General features: G+C 38.1%; 1 protein-coding gene across 10 annotated transcripts in view; it reads right to left on the bottom strand.

Moving 5' to 3' along the window:
- agap3 (ArfGAP with GTPase domain, ankyrin repeat and PH domain 3) overlaps positions 1-15,757 on the bottom strand; it is a 224,138-nt gene that overhangs the window by 49,488 nt on the left and 158,893 nt on the right. For 6 of the 10 annotated variants that reach the window (XM_022673959.2, XM_022673961.2, XM_022673952.2 and 3 more), the window contains one exon: positions 14,438-14,618. In XM_022673959.2, the coding sequence (XP_022529680.1) occupies positions 14,438-14,618 (181 nt within the window). The remainder of the gene's footprint in view (positions 1-14,437; positions 14,619-15,757) is intronic. The other 4 variants (XM_022673960.2, XM_022673962.2, XM_022673954.2 and 1 more) reach the window with 1 other exon arrangement.

The following is a 15,757-nucleotide window of genomic DNA, read 5'->3' as shown; positions in this document are numbered from 1 at the left end:
AAAAATGGAAAACCAAAAGTGTTGCATTTATATTTTTGTTTAGTGTACAATCACTGATCAATTCACTGATTGACTATCACTCACTACTGTGGGTCAATCTGGCAACCCGTGTGGAGCTTCATGTCTGAGGAGGAGCGGGCAGGGCCCTCACTTGCATTTGTTACTGATTATAGGGGTGTGTGGATCTTGTGCTCAGTATGGATGTGGGTATTTCCAAAATATAATCTGCCAAAAATTACTGGATGGAATATTGGAAGGAAAAAAGTCAAATGTTATATGATCCATTAGTCAACACTATTATAAAAAGGCTTAACAGTGAAGCCCAAGTCTACACAGTAAATTTGTCACAGTGAAATTAACACTGTGAGTGTCTCTCAGTGAAAATTTAACACTGGCTAATTTACTAAGTACATGTGTTCTAACTCTACAGGCCATAAATATCAAAATATTATTAGAAATGATTATCTAACTATAGCAGAGCCACTCAACAGGTCATAATATAAAATATAAACATAAAAATCCTTACTGTTCAATTAAAAGAAGTTAATTTATTGGATTTAAAAGGTTCTAAAGTTGTATTAAGAGCAACAATCCAATAAGGATTTTTTTTTTTTTTTTAAATAAACCTATTAAGAATGAATAATAATTCAGGCTGGTTTGTAATGTACAGGCCGGGTTGTAGCACAACCTGATTAATGACTCTACACCTCCACCACGTCCAGATCCTCTGCAAGTCGTCTCCATTTTTCTCTTCCCGCATGTTCTGCGTGATGGGGTCTGCCACCTCTCCATGTTCATCTCTCTGCGCTACATGAGCAGTTCCCGCCTCTCATCCTCCTCCCCCTCCCCTTCTCCGTTTCTGCCACTAATTAGCCCTTAATTAACAAGATACACTCGGAACGGTAATTAGCTCCCCCCCACTCGCTGCCTGCCACATCCATCTACCCCGGTGGCATCCCCGCCTGCTTCCAATCAGAGGCCTGGTGGACGCCCTGCGCCCGTCATTAGCGCTGCCGCTGGGCGGGGGTCCTCTCCTGCCGTTCCTGCCGCTCTTACTGCTCACTGAAAACACGGGACAACCTGGCCCACCCAAACGCTTCCTATTCAAGACGTTTCAGCAAGACAACGGCTGCACTGAGACGGCAAGTCAGGAAACGATCGTATTTAGAGCGCTACCTGCTTACCTGCTAACCAGGCTAATTTACTCTGAACAGCAAAAACAAAGAAGCTGGAAATCTAAGTTTTTGAAACGGTCACCCGACCCCTGCCTGACCCCAGTCATAGTCTGTCTTTAGTTAAATGTCATATTGTTTCTTCCCATCTGATATTTAACCTGAAAATATTACTTATCCAGACTGCCTAGTAGGGGTGTGTCATATCCTAACATACGTGATATCGCCCAAAACAATATAACCATATTCTCCAAAGCAGTGTTCTGTATTTGTTTTGCTAATTATTGCTTTTAGTTTTAATTGTTTGTAGATTTTAGTTGTTCCATTACTTTATTGTTGCTGCATTTTCTATTCTGTTAAACTGATTTTGAATAAAATAATAATAGTCTTGGTAAGTTACTGTTTATAGATTTTTTTTGTTTCTACTGAATTGGAAACTGTTAAATTTAAAATAATAATTTACATTACTACCATTAATAATGTTAAATGTTGCACTAGTATATTATTATAATTTAAAAAAAATACACCAATGTTTTGTCATATTGCCAAAAATATCATTATCGCAAAAACGCCCTGAAATATCTTGATATTAGTTCAGCACTATATCGTCTACCCCTAATGTTTTGATCATAGCTTGGCCAAACACATGCAACACACTATAATCAAATATTGCAATTAATATTGTAAAACTAAAAACAACAACAAAAAAACCCACAATGTATATTTTATCCAATATCATGCCGTTCTACTCCTTATTGTTGCTTTATTTTTATGTCTAATGATTGTATACTGTACATTTAACCTGGAACCGTACACAATACAGTGTTTTATTAATTCTTTACAAAATCATGCAGCCTATGCAGATAATAGAACCAATAGGGGGCACACAGAATAAGTCGGTTTAAAAGCCAAGTTAATTGTGAAGGCAGGGCACTGTGAATTAGCAGCCCGATACTGAGTGCCCATAGTAAATGGTAATGATTGTGACCGGCAGCACTTGGCTAGAATTGTCCTTGCAAACTGACAAGCAACTCACATCCATTCACATTCAATGCAGTGGACACCACCTGCATTTCCCTCAGGTCAGTGTGATGTCCTTAAGCTTCCATAAGATGTGTAAATCGTTAAGGCTGTAGGATCAGTGAAGGGAATGTAAAATGGAAAATATTCCACTTGTAAACATCTTCTGTTATGCATTTGATCAGCTGAAATGTATTTACTTATCCTCCTGTTTTTACTGTTTTGCACTGGAGCTATGAGGCTAATAAAGCTCACACTTTTCACCTTTCAAGCACAAACTTAAATGTATTTTATTGAGATTTTAAATAATAGACCAACACATAATTGTGTTAAGTGAAATGAAAATGATAGATGGTTTTTAAAAAAGGGGTTCACGGTCATTGTCTTTATCAGCCTCCAACAGGTTTTCTTCCAGGATTGTCCTGGATTTAACTGCTAGATTCCCTGTCCCTGCTGAAGAAAAGCATCCCCACAACATGATGCTACCTCTACTATGTTTCCCCATGTTAAAATAAATAAGTGACTTCTGATGGCAATTGATTGCATGGGATTTAATTTAGGGCTTTCAGAGTAATGGGGGCTTGATCATTTTGCACAGCACACTTCACCTTTTATGTGCTTATTTACTTTGTGTTGGTCTGTCACTTAAAATCTCAATGGAAGACATTGAAGTACATTAAAGTTTGTGGTTGTAAGGTGACACAATATGAAAAAGTTCAAGGGGGGTGAATACTTCTGCAAGACACTTTAAGTCTACTTCACATGACAAAATGTGAGGCAATGATTTCAATGGCAAATAGCTTTACATTAAACTACACTGGAGAGCTATGGGTTTTGGTTAGTTGTTCTCTCGCTACTTTAGCATCGCAGAACCTAAAAGAAAAAGACATTAAAAAGCTTCTGACACTAAACATGTCATGGCTGAATAACTTGATTTGGAAGAAAATCTAAATTTGAAGTTTTGCCAAATGATTCCTATGAGTCCAATCATCACTGCCTACAGTCTCACTTAATCAGAGCAACAACCACCGGCTAAGCTTTATTCAAGAACTACAGTACTTAAGATCCTCAACTTCTATAGGAAGTTATATGCCATATGCCTCATGACTATTCACCAATTCCACATTCTCTGCTTTGTCTCTTTATTCCTGTCGTTCTCCCGCTTCCCCTTCCTCGCTCGCTCCCGCCCTCCCTCCGCGGCTCTGATTTGAGGCGCGCTAATTTAGCGAGCTCGATCCTCAGCGTGAGGCAGGAGCTCTCCTCGCTCCCTCCCTCCGAGAGACGCCCTTCCCCTGCGGGCACCAGCGAGATTAATATTCCTGCGCCCAACAAGATAATTACCGATACTAATTAGACATGATTATGTGAATTTGATACACTTATTACTCCCGCTAATGGCTAAGACGCATTAGGCTAACAAGAGCTTGCGCCGGCGAGCTTACTTTGGTGAGCAAAAGCTGGGCGCAAAGAAAGATGCCTCGACACAATCAGGAGTAATTCGTTAGTAATTGAAAGAATAGAGGGTATTCTTGCGGCTGTCAGTTTCGGAAGACGCGTAATCACATCGGCATTATTGACGGGACGGGTTTTATTACTCGTGTCATAATATTGCCCCCGGCTGCCGTGCGTGCATCTCTCGCGACGTGTTTAAAAGTGAGGACGGATGAAATTAAATAAGGCTGCGGGGCGATTAGCGCGTGGATAAAACGCCGTCTGCTGCTGGATGCCGCGCGGCGGAGACTGCCGGTAATTACCGTGGATTGTTTTTAAGGGAGAGCCCAGCACTCGGCTCCATTCATCTCCCTACTGGAGCAGAGAGAGAGGTATTTCAGTAATCTTGGTGATCAACAAAATACTCAATCCTCACTCACTCTTAGAGAGCTCAACACTAAACAACTCAGGAGAACCCAGCTCGAATCTCTCGGATCCCTCAGGCCTGGGATTTAGGAGAGTTTTAGCCATTTTCCATTTCCTTTAGGCAGAGAGAAACGAAGATTTAAACCATCATTTCATAACGAGATCTAGTAAGTAGGTAACAAAAGGAAGATTGCCAAAGTAATCTCACTACTGTGAATAAACTGCTTCCATCTAAACCCAAGGTTAAAATGACTTCATCACCAGCAATGTTAAACACTATATTTACAAACAATGGCATTTGGAAACTAAAAGTTAAATAAAGTTAGCATTAGAAATCTAACTGTAAGTGGTATTAGTACAGTATGGTTTGCTTGCCTCGGTGGTGTACTGAACCCTAGCCTGTCAAATAAAGGGCAACAGTGTCACCATTTTATATGTAACTGGCTACAATAGGCTCTATTTGGAGGGTTTTGATATTTCTGTTGTTTCACGTGATAAAAAAAAAATTTGCTCTGACTATTTCCTACACAGACTGTTCATTACTGAAAGTAGTAAAACTACATAAAACAGAAACAAATCCATTGAGATATAAGTTTCATGGAAAGACCCCTAATTTATCACTTATAATCTTACATTTTAACTGACTTGTGACATTAACACCCTTACCTAATATTAGGTTTTGACGATATGGCAAAAAAATATATTAAAAATATATTTCTTGAACAGTATAAAAGCCACCACCTGTGGTGTATGTAATCATGCACTGACAGAGCTGGGCAATATGGTACAAATATTAAATCACCAAATTTTAAAATTTTCAGAATACAAAATTTATCAGCACTACCAGATTCTTAAAACTGCTATTTAAATATTCTTTCAGGCATAGTAGAGTGATTTCTATTAAAGTTTTTACAGCACTGATGATATCCTTGATGTGCTTTTTAAAACATAAAGTCGATACTATAAGAACATTAATCATGATAAAAAAAAAAAAAATAAAAAAAATATATATATATATTGCCCAGCTCTACCTAATTCTTATTCATTATAATTGTGTTTCTAATTATTATTATTTTTAAATCAATGTAATTACCCCCCCCATTAGTCGAGTAATTTAATGACATTTCTTAATTAGTTGAGTAACCGAATGGTTATTCATTTAATTACTCTATAGCAGATTGTGCGTGCTTTAGTTTAACAAAAATTATGGGGAAAAAAAAATATTTTTCTCTTAATTTTTTTTTACCTCAAATTTTCAATGTACTTTCTTTGGTTGTATTATTATTATTATATATTCAGTTATATATTCAGTATATAGTGATGAAGATCTTTGTACATCAGTTACAAACGGCAACAATATGTCTTGACATATTGTCTATGGTATGGACAGCTTACTGCTAGATATGAGTGTTTTTTTTGTGCTTTAGTCACCCAGTCATTAAATACAAATGCCTGATTATGATCAGAAAGGGGAATTTAATTACAAATAATATTTAGCCAATTGAATTTTTTGCCTCTCATTCTACAAGACACGAAACTTTACAAAACACGCCCTGTGACTCATTATTCCACCAAACAGATAAAGCAAAATTGTTATCTGGTCTCAGAGAATTATATGCTGTTATATTAATGCATGCACTACTTTGATGGTGTTAAAAAAATGAACAAATAATTGACTAACCTCGCCTCATCTCCATCAAGAATTCAACAATCATCTCTAATTGTCAAATTTGATGCTAATAATTGATGAATTAAACATGTCTCTATCAATTAGTCCCCAGAGAACAATTCTGCATAAAAGGAGAGATAATGTAATTACAAGGAGAGAATAATCAGAGGAAAATGTGGGGAAGGAGCACTGCTGTACTCGCACCGCTCCGCCACTTCACACACACACTCACACGCACACACACAGCACTAGGGTTATTACAACGCCAGCTATACAAGACTGACATGCCGTAACCCCCGAGCATGTCTGGGGCACGGGCAAACACATACATATACATACACTCACACACGCTTATGCACACACTCCGAAAGGCAAAGGCATCACCTAGTGTTTGACCATGAGTTAATATTAAAAACGGCAGTTATTTTAAACCTCGCAGCTCTAAATTCACAATTTTTAATAGAAACACACTTGTGTGCTCTTTACTGTGTGTGATTTTACAATTAATTGGCAAATTGAAATAGGCCAAATGTAATGTATTATTAGAATTAATTACCACGTTGGTTGTTACAGTAATTCAAATTAAAGTTAATTAAAGAACATTTTCCTTTTGTTGCAAGTCAGGTGACAGTATAATTAACTCCTGAAGGAAATGACAGGAAACGACAAAAAAATGACAAGCAGATGAGTGCAGGTCAACATAGCTGTAGATTAGCGCTAAATAACCTGCTCTGATTTGGTACAAGCAGTTTGGTGGCAGCTTGGGCTAAAAAGAAAACCCCAAATAAACAAGTGCAGGTATCTCAGAGTATATCCCAAACTGTGTATCAGTCGAGCTAAAATACAGTAGATGGACACACAAAAAAATATGAATTTCATGGAAAAATAATCAGATCTCCCTGTTTTATATTATGTACTGTAGCAATTTATTTAAATATTGTAATACAATATGTTTATCATATTTCCCAGTTCTACAGAAAACTAAATTAAGGCTTCAGGAAGTTTGCAACTCTATATTTTCTTACTAAAACAGATCATTTTTGTATTGTAAAAAAAAATTGTATATTGAAAAAAAATATATTGTAAAAAAAAAAAAACTGGAAAAAAAATCATATATTGTTAAAAAAAAGAGGGGATTTTTTTTTTTTTTTTTTAGCAAACCTAATTAGAAAAAGACGGAAACACAGAACTCTTAAACTATTTAAAATGTCTTTTCTGTAGAGAAATTAGAGATGAAGACAGAGAGTGGTGAGTACTGTTTCCTACTCCTGTAAAGTGGAGAAAACTGCTACAGGAAGAGTCAGGTCTGGCTGACCCACATGGAAACACCTTTAGCTCAGTTTAACACTGGATTAAATCTCAGTTTTAGTAGTGAAGAGACGAATTAGTGGTCTGACAGGTGAATTGAGGTAATGAAGTTATTACTAAGATGAGAAAATAAAAAGCAGCTCGTCTGGGTCGTATAGCTCTGCTACTGAACAATAAAAAGATAGGGTTGTTCTGAAACGTATGAGCGGTACTGTATTTATGACCTAAGTAAAGCTAAAATCACACAAACTGAGGTGCTCTTTGTTGGGGTAGAGAGTGAGATGGGGAGCATTAAGTGGAGGGAATGGATTAGCGGGAGGCGGCGGCCATTCCTCCTCGTTTCTCCAGTCTCTCAGACGGCTGATGAGGCGTGCAGTCACGGGGCCGCGGTGCCCTGACCCCTGCGAGCAGCCGCTGCCATTATGTACAAGTGCAGAGATAATGAGGCATCCATGCTAATGCGGGAGACGGGGAAGGAATGGATACTGTGAGGAAGAGGAGGTGAAGAGGGTGGGGTTAGCTCATCTGAGCTCTGAGCTGAGAGATCAAGTGGCCAGCTGCCCTTTCTGATCTGATCTGAGGAGGGTGAGGAGTGTGTGCATCAGACCTGAACACTGTCCGCTGAGGTCAAACAGTGATCACGCACTCTCACGCTCATTTACACACGCACTCATTTACACACTTACTCACACACTCACTTATACAAGTAATATAATATCAAATTGTCAAAAGTAGTTCATTATAAAACATAAAGAAAAACGTAAGAAATATAATTATGTACACAACCTAATGTAACATAATTTGCTATGTGACTAACAAACATTTTTTCCAGATGTAACACGAGTGTAAACTATAAAAATGTGCTTCAGATTAGTGGTGGACCAGTATGGGCTTTTTGTGGCCAATGAACAATACTGAAATTACAAACAAAAATATAAAGAAAATTAGTAACTAAAAATACAATTTAAATACAATCTAATACAAATAATCAGGGTTAGCACCCGAACATCCCTTTCAGACAGCTTCCTCTTACAGCGTCCACAGTTAATCCTGTTGGATGCGGTTCGTCCTTCTTGGTGGTCTGCTGACATTACCCTGGATACCGTGGCTCTTGATGCATCACAAAGACTTGCTGTCTTGGTCACAGATGCGCCAGCAAGACGTGCACCAACAATTTGTCCTCTTTTTAACTCTGGTGTGTCGCCCATAATGTTGTGTGCATTGCAATATTTTGAGCAAATCTGTGCTCTTACCCTGCTAATTGAACCTTCACACTCTGCTCTTACTGCTGCAATGTGTAATTAATGAAGATTGGCAATTTAGCCATGAAACGTCCCACACTAAAATGACAGGTGTTTCAGTTTCATTGTCCAACCCCTGTAAATGATTACGTATTGAATCTAACCCTACATGTCAACCTTCTCCATTTCTTAAACTAAACCCTGAATCAACCCTAAAACATCGCCATAACCCTAACCTTAACCTAAAGCTTAAATCTACCCTAAACCTAACTCTAAAACATTAAGGTTTGGGTATAGGGTTTAATTTTAAGAATTAAGTTGCACTTAATGGACAATAATTTGATTGTTATGTGATCATCTATTGTGAACCATTCAGGCAAAGTGTTACAGAAATTTTCAACAGCCAACATGGCTCGACACTTACAAGTACAAATTATTAAGCTAATAGAATCTCTTCCACCCTTTTGGAAAAGCCTTCAAGGTAGCTTCCACGGAGCTGCTGTACAAAAATTGTACAAAGATGCAAATATATAATAGAGAATGTACTAATATTTCCCAGCCTCGCTACTCTAGAAAAAGTTAGAAATGGAAACTTTGACGGGTACTGTTAACAGAAAACAGCACAACAAATTCATAATACTGAAAATCTGACATATTTGTACGGTGCACATCCAAACGAATAGCCCTAAATCAGAAGCCGACATGCTCTCAGGAACACACACCTCCACCAGTGTGCGCTTCCAGTGCTCAGGCAGATGTCATTGATTAAGGCTGATGGGCAGGACCATTAGCTCTTTGATATTATGTATCTGTCTGTGGTGACACGAGCGAACGCTCTCAGGCAGGAGCGTCATATTTAAACGGTTCCAGTGAGTACTTAGCAGAAAGATTAGACCAGGCCTCATGTCGACAGACTCCTTTTTACTCCTGGACACATGCGTTCATTCATTTACCATCCTTCGTTCGCTCCTCTGTTAGCACTCTCTTTTTTCTTCCTCTCTTCTTTCTCCATCTTTCCATGACCCCACCCCTTCCCTGAGCCCTCCTCCCCAAGCGTCCCTAATGGTCTTCATTTTTTGGGGGGGTTGGAGGGGGGGACGTGAATGAATAACTGGTGAAAGGAAAAGACAGGGCTCAGCGAGAGCGCCATGAATGAAAAATTACCCCTTTGTTCCCTCGCATCAATTGCATGTCTAATGAAATCAAAATCGGATTGCATAATCAAGTGCAGGTCCTCCACTCAGCGGAGGCCCACGGCGAACTGCAACCTTCTCCCTCTCAAGTGGAAATTAACACCGTTTCAGACGGACTGGCAGAGGCGTCTGAGTCAAAACTACGAGGGGGAAACGCCACTTGCTTTGGTTTGGTGCTCGCTGGCAGGTCAAGCGACACCTTTAGTAATAACACAGCGGAAAAGACGTGGATAGAAAGAAAGAGCTTTAAAAGGCTACAAATGATGAGTAGAAATTACTTTAAATGCACTGATGCTTACTAAGGTCCTTTATAAGGCTTTAAAAAACTTTAATGATGTTTAATAAAGTTCATAGACGTGAGCACCAGTGAACACATGCTGGAATGGCATGGTTCTTTTTTTGGATTTAGATGTACACTGAAAAGGTTTGATGGAATAGTAGCATTGATAGTACAAGTAAGTATATGTGATGTACATGTGAGCTCTGAGGGAGTTTTCCTTGTCTATGTTGCTCACTGGAGGTTCTGTGTTGTGTGTTCAATCTTCTGTCTGATTCTCTGTCCTGTGATCATATTTACGTAAAACGGCTTTGCGACATCAGTTGTAAAAAGCACTATATAAATACATTTCATTTAATGTAATTTTAAGATTCAAATATTAAAACAAAATCATATTGCATCAGACTTTTCAGCTTCACACTTTGTTCTAAAACTTTCATTTTAAAGGAGAACTTCGGTTTGCCCAAGCAGGCTTTAGAATGAGTGAGACAGGGCATATTTCTCCCCTGCAGATGAATTGCTTAGAAAGTTTTATATTTCTAAATGTCTTTTTTTAAATGTTAGAGCTCTCCGGACATTACCAATGAAGTGTGGGGCTACTTTGAGTCTGGATAACAGTGTAAAAAGTGATTTATCTGCAGGGGCACATTATGCCCTGTCTCACACATTCTAAAGCCTGTTCGGTCAAAGTGCACAAAATACTGGATCTCAGAAAGCTGCGGGAGAACGGAGGAGAGCTATTTAATCAAGGTGGGTGCTTTTTATCACATTTTCCATTTCACACTGGAGTTCTCCTTTAACATGCACATTTATTAAACTAATCAAAAAGAATAAATAAAGGCAAAATAGTGGTAAACATGAGTGATATTTGTCATTGCCCAGGTCTGTGCTGTTACATTGACTGTAGAAAGGGATAAACCAGATCAGAGAAGTAAGTTGTAAAAAAAGAACTCAAAAGTAGAATACAATAGTTTGGTAATAACACTGGTTTACCTGATTGCATATTCCTTGTTTACTCCTTGTTTAGGTCTTAAGTTATAAAGGTTAGAACACACACAGCACCTGTCCAACATTTTCCATGTTTATATATAAATTCCGATTTAATTCCTCAATTCCATGATTTATTGCAGAAATTGTAGACCTAGGAAATCAGAGCATGCTGTTTATATGTTTATATCATTAAATACCTATTGTTATCTGATTCTGAACAGATTTTGAAGCCATGTAAAAACACATCTCGCTAAATCCATGTTACATCCAGCATGCCAACACTAAATTAAAATGACTGCATGAAATGAGTAAAGGACTTTAATATGATGAAAAAAATTTAATTTAACTCATATATGGTAATGTAATTCAGATGATCCAGTAACTAAAAAATGTAATGAAAGGATGTATCGTATTATCTGCATTATAAGGCGCACTTAAAATCGTCAGTGTGCCTTAAAATCAAGTGCATCTTATGTATGAATTTTACCAGTCAGGTATTAAGGAGCAGTAAAGCCACTCTGCTGAAGTACAGCATTATGCAGGAGTTTCAGTTTAGTTCTCCAGCAGTATTAGCATTACCCGCTAACCACGCTAAGCGCTATCTTTTTTGCTGTTTAGAGTATTTTGAGTATTATCGGCCTTTAGCCTTCTGCAAACCCCTGGCTAGCACTACTGGAGCAGCTTTAGCATTACCTGCTAACCGTGCCAAGTGCTAGAAGTTAGCCACTAATGCTAATGATCAAGCTCTAGAGGAAATCTGAAAATCTTAGTTTACTGTAAATAATCTCACCCAAATAAACAGATTTCAGAGAGATATCTGTGTAGATTAACATCCAGCGCTCATTTGCTCAACTTGTCTAACTAATCTAATCTTTTTTTTTAAGAATTACAGTTTTTGTTTACTTAACTTAGCTTTACAGGTTCACAGACCTGCTGAATTAGAAGGAAAACATGGCTACATCCCTGTTCCTTACCAATGTCTTATAATCCATTGTGCCTTACAGTGTGAGAAATACGGTATAAGCTTTGGAACCAGAGTTTCTAATATTCTAATATGAGCATGATGCCAACAGCAGAATAATGCACAACTTCAGTGGTCTATAGCATGCACTCTGACTGTACCTCTCCCGCCCAGAGCCATTTCTGTGTTCTTTACCTACAAACATTCATTTTCATTTCTGTGGCCAAAACACAGTCCAGATGTGCAGACTATTTCAGGTCTGAATGAATAGGTAGTGTCCCCATTCCTCCTAAAAAACACAACCCTGTAGCTCTGCAGTCAGCTGAAGGTTAATCATTAGTCCACTCTCCAACAGCTTCCAACCCCTGAGCCTTTTCCTCAAGCTCTTCTGCAAACTATCCCACATCCCTCTTCTCCTTTTGACTAATTAACCCACCTCTCTGTAGGACCCACAAATCTGGCCTTGGTCCTGCAATTCCCAGTAGCCACTGCCATGCAGTCTTTAATGGTGTGAAAGCAATTAGCCCAGGCTAAGACACAGCAAGGTCCTGGGCAGATCTCTACACATAGAAACCGTGCCAGACTGCAGAAACCCCAACAGGACAGACCTCCTCATTTTTATTAATTATTCTTAATGAAAATCCCCTAAATCCAATTACACCTTTCTCTTACATCGTGTCGGTGGCTCTCAGGAGGGTCAGCGGACTGAATGGCTATATATTTACTGCACTAACAACTAAAGAAAAACTTCATTCAATACCTTACCTTAACTTCATCTCATTATTTCCGATCATTTTAGATTAAATTCCTACAGCATGAATTACAAGTTCACACAATGCAACAACTTGCTGTCTATGACCATTTCAATAGCGTGATTAAACTAAAATGGATCTGTTTAAGACAAGTAGGGGTGTAAAAAATGTTTGTGTATTTGGTGGCAGGTTGGTGGGAGAGAGCTACTGCGAATTTTTAGTTCTGGCATAACAACTGTAGTTTTTTTTTTATTTGTAAACCAAAAGCACAATTTAAAATGATGCATGAACTATTGTTTCCTTTACATTTAATTTTATTTTCTCTTATTAGTAAGCAGCAAACCATCAAACCTGACTGAACTAGAGATGATTTGTAAAAAAGAATGGTCGAAAATACCTTCAACCAGAAGCCAGACTCTCATTGGAAGCTATAGGAAGAGCTTAGAGGCTGTTATTTCTGCAAAAGGAGGATCGACTAAATATTGATGTAATGTTTCTGTTCCTGCCTGATTTAGTTTAAAGAATTACTGTACACTTTCTGTAAATTCTATAAAACTTAATATCATTTTTTTAATATCAATGTGTTTGTCTGATATATGACATATTTAACTAGAATTGCTATTCGGAACAATCAATGATTTATAAAGGAAAACCTGGAAAATATCAGAGAAAAAATACTTTTTCATACCACTGTATTTCAGTTGAGAAAAATAATCTAAAACACTTGTGTAAAATAATAAGTGTAAAATAATCTAAAACACTACCATATTTAAGAGATTTTTTTAAGCTTTCTTACAGAAGCAAATGTCTATTTACTGAGACTCTCTCAATAATCTCCCCATTACCCCACTTTGAAAACTGCATTAGACAGTAATTCGATTAACCTCCCAGCCCTGAGTCATAGTGCTTTATGAAGGCAATTAAAATGCATTATACGACATACACAATACCTTTTAATGACTGTTAAGTTGGTATAATAAATAACTTGTATGTACTAAAAGAAGTCTCTGAGAAGCTTTAATACTTCATATCAATGTTTTTATTTACATGCAGTGTTCATTATGTAATACTGTCGTACAGGGAAATGTACCTGTAGAAATGTAGAATTGTAAAATTGTCCTGAATGAATTAAAGAAAACTGAATAAACTGCAGATTGAGGTTTTAATTGGCCTCTAACTACAGCTACATGTGCAGATACACTTATATATTTGTTTTTACTACTATCCTCTTTACTCTATCTGAGAATAGGCTATTAGCACAATCTCAAATAACAGGCTTTAGATCAGACAGGCTGGATGCTGGAAATTCTGTTTCACAACCTACAAAGTGCACTAGTGATTCGAGACAGAGCCTCTACAGACGGGCCGATGCATGTTAATTGACATGAATCATGGCTAGCTGTTACCATCTAAACAACAGGCCATCAAAGGAGGAAGAACTTAATTCCATCGAAAAAGTAGAAAGTGTAAAATCTCATACAATTTATGAGATGAAATTTTAATGAATATATATCCTCAAAAAAACGAAATAGTTGTTGCCCAAAATGCATTTATTTTTTAAAATAAAGAGTTGGCTGCCCTGCCCACCCCTCTCCAGACGCAAAGCTCACTCAGGTTGCCAAGTTGAGGAGCCTGAATCTACACAATCCAGTGCAAGATGAGTTCACAGAGTAATACTCTAAGTTAATCAGCTAATGAATACTTTGGAGTGTTTTTATTGTTTGCACATTATAAACCTACTCATGTGAACTTTATCCATAGTTAGCTAACCTATCTTTATGTACCGATAGCAGCATTTGCCTGACTGAAGCCCTGCTGACAAGAGCTGCCAGTGCTTTAACTCAGCATGTTTCCTTAATATCTCATGATGCATCCTGATCATTTTATCATTTACTACTGAAAATATAATCCTTATTGTTCTTTTAATGTTGCTTTTTATACTGAGACACAGCTACACATACCCTGATTGTCTTTTAGAGCTTTGAATGGATCCTCACCATCCTCACCTGTGGCTCCAATGCCCAGCTGCAGAGTGCTTCTGTCCTTGGTTAAACCGTTAGTTTTGGGGCTAGCAGTTGGAGCAACAGTCGCCACTGCTCGGGGTGGCCTCTTCCCTGGAACCTTCACTGTGGTCCGCAACAAGTCAATCTCTTTACCATGAACATTCTGCATGTAATCCTGAAACAGAGAATAAAGAGGAAAAGAGAAAAAATTACTATCATAAGTCATTTTATTTTAGTTGCCTTAATGAATAAGGAAGTATACACTGCCTGTTCAGCTGACAACAAGTTGTTTCACCCTAACTAATGCAGTGAGTAGAGAAAACTATCTTAGAAGGAGATGTTGCTGAAACTAGTAAAATTAGGTTAAGAACTGTCCACTGCATTATTCCTCTTTGAGCACAAAAAGAAGGTCTAAAGAAAAATGTGGCTGAAGTGATGCACCCATCATACCCAGTGTCTACTGTATAAACTTATGGGGGCGGAGCTAAGACGTGGGGATGCTGCAGTTGGTCAGGTTTAGGTTCAGTAATAGTATGTGCTGAAAGAATGAGGTCAGCTGACTACCTGAATATAGATCAGGTAATTCCATCAGTGGATTTTTTCTTCCCTGACGGCATGATCATTCCAAGATGATAATGTCAGGATTCATGGGGCTGGAATTGTGAAAGAGTGATTCAGGGAGCATGAGATCATCATTTACACACATGGATTGTTCACCACAGAGTCCAGATCTTAACCTCATTGAGAATCTTTGGAATGTGCTGGAGAAGACTTTGTGCAGTGCTTCTATCAAAAGCAATATTGCGAATACTTGTCAAAACAATGCCACATGCCGTAACCAAAGTTAAAGGCGGTAAAACCCATTTTTTTTCAAGAACAAAGGAAAAAAGGTTTGATAAATGTTTCTTTGTTTGGAACGGCTCAAATGTGAAAATTGGAAAAGAAAATTTCTCAACACTAAAAGAAAAGCAATGGCCACAGCGATGGCTTTTTAAAGACACTACTTCAACACCATCAACAACTTCCAACAATCAGATCACCAGCAAAAGCCCACATGATTAACTTCACCTGCATCTCTGCCTCTGCAGATTAGTAGAATTAGCACTAATGACTGCAAATAGACTCATTCCCATTTAAATCCGGCCATTCCATTTAAATGGGAGCTTGCATGACTCAAATGGGGTAAGCCAAGGTGAAAATCACCCCGATCAGCACAAAAAAGCCACGTTGAGGTTTTGGCCTCGGAAAGCCTCCCACCAAACTCCTTTGCGTTTTTACTGCGCACCATAAAGCACTAATTTCTTCAAAAGCCTC

Source organism: Astyanax mexicanus, chromosome 6 (assembly GCF_023375975.1).
Source record: "Astyanax mexicanus isolate ESR-SI-001 chromosome 6, AstMex3_surface, whole genome shotgun sequence".
NCBI lineage: Eukaryota > Metazoa > Chordata > Actinopteri > Characiformes > Acestrorhamphidae > Astyanax > Astyanax mexicanus.
This window is presented reverse-complemented; position numbering and strand designations above follow the sequence as displayed.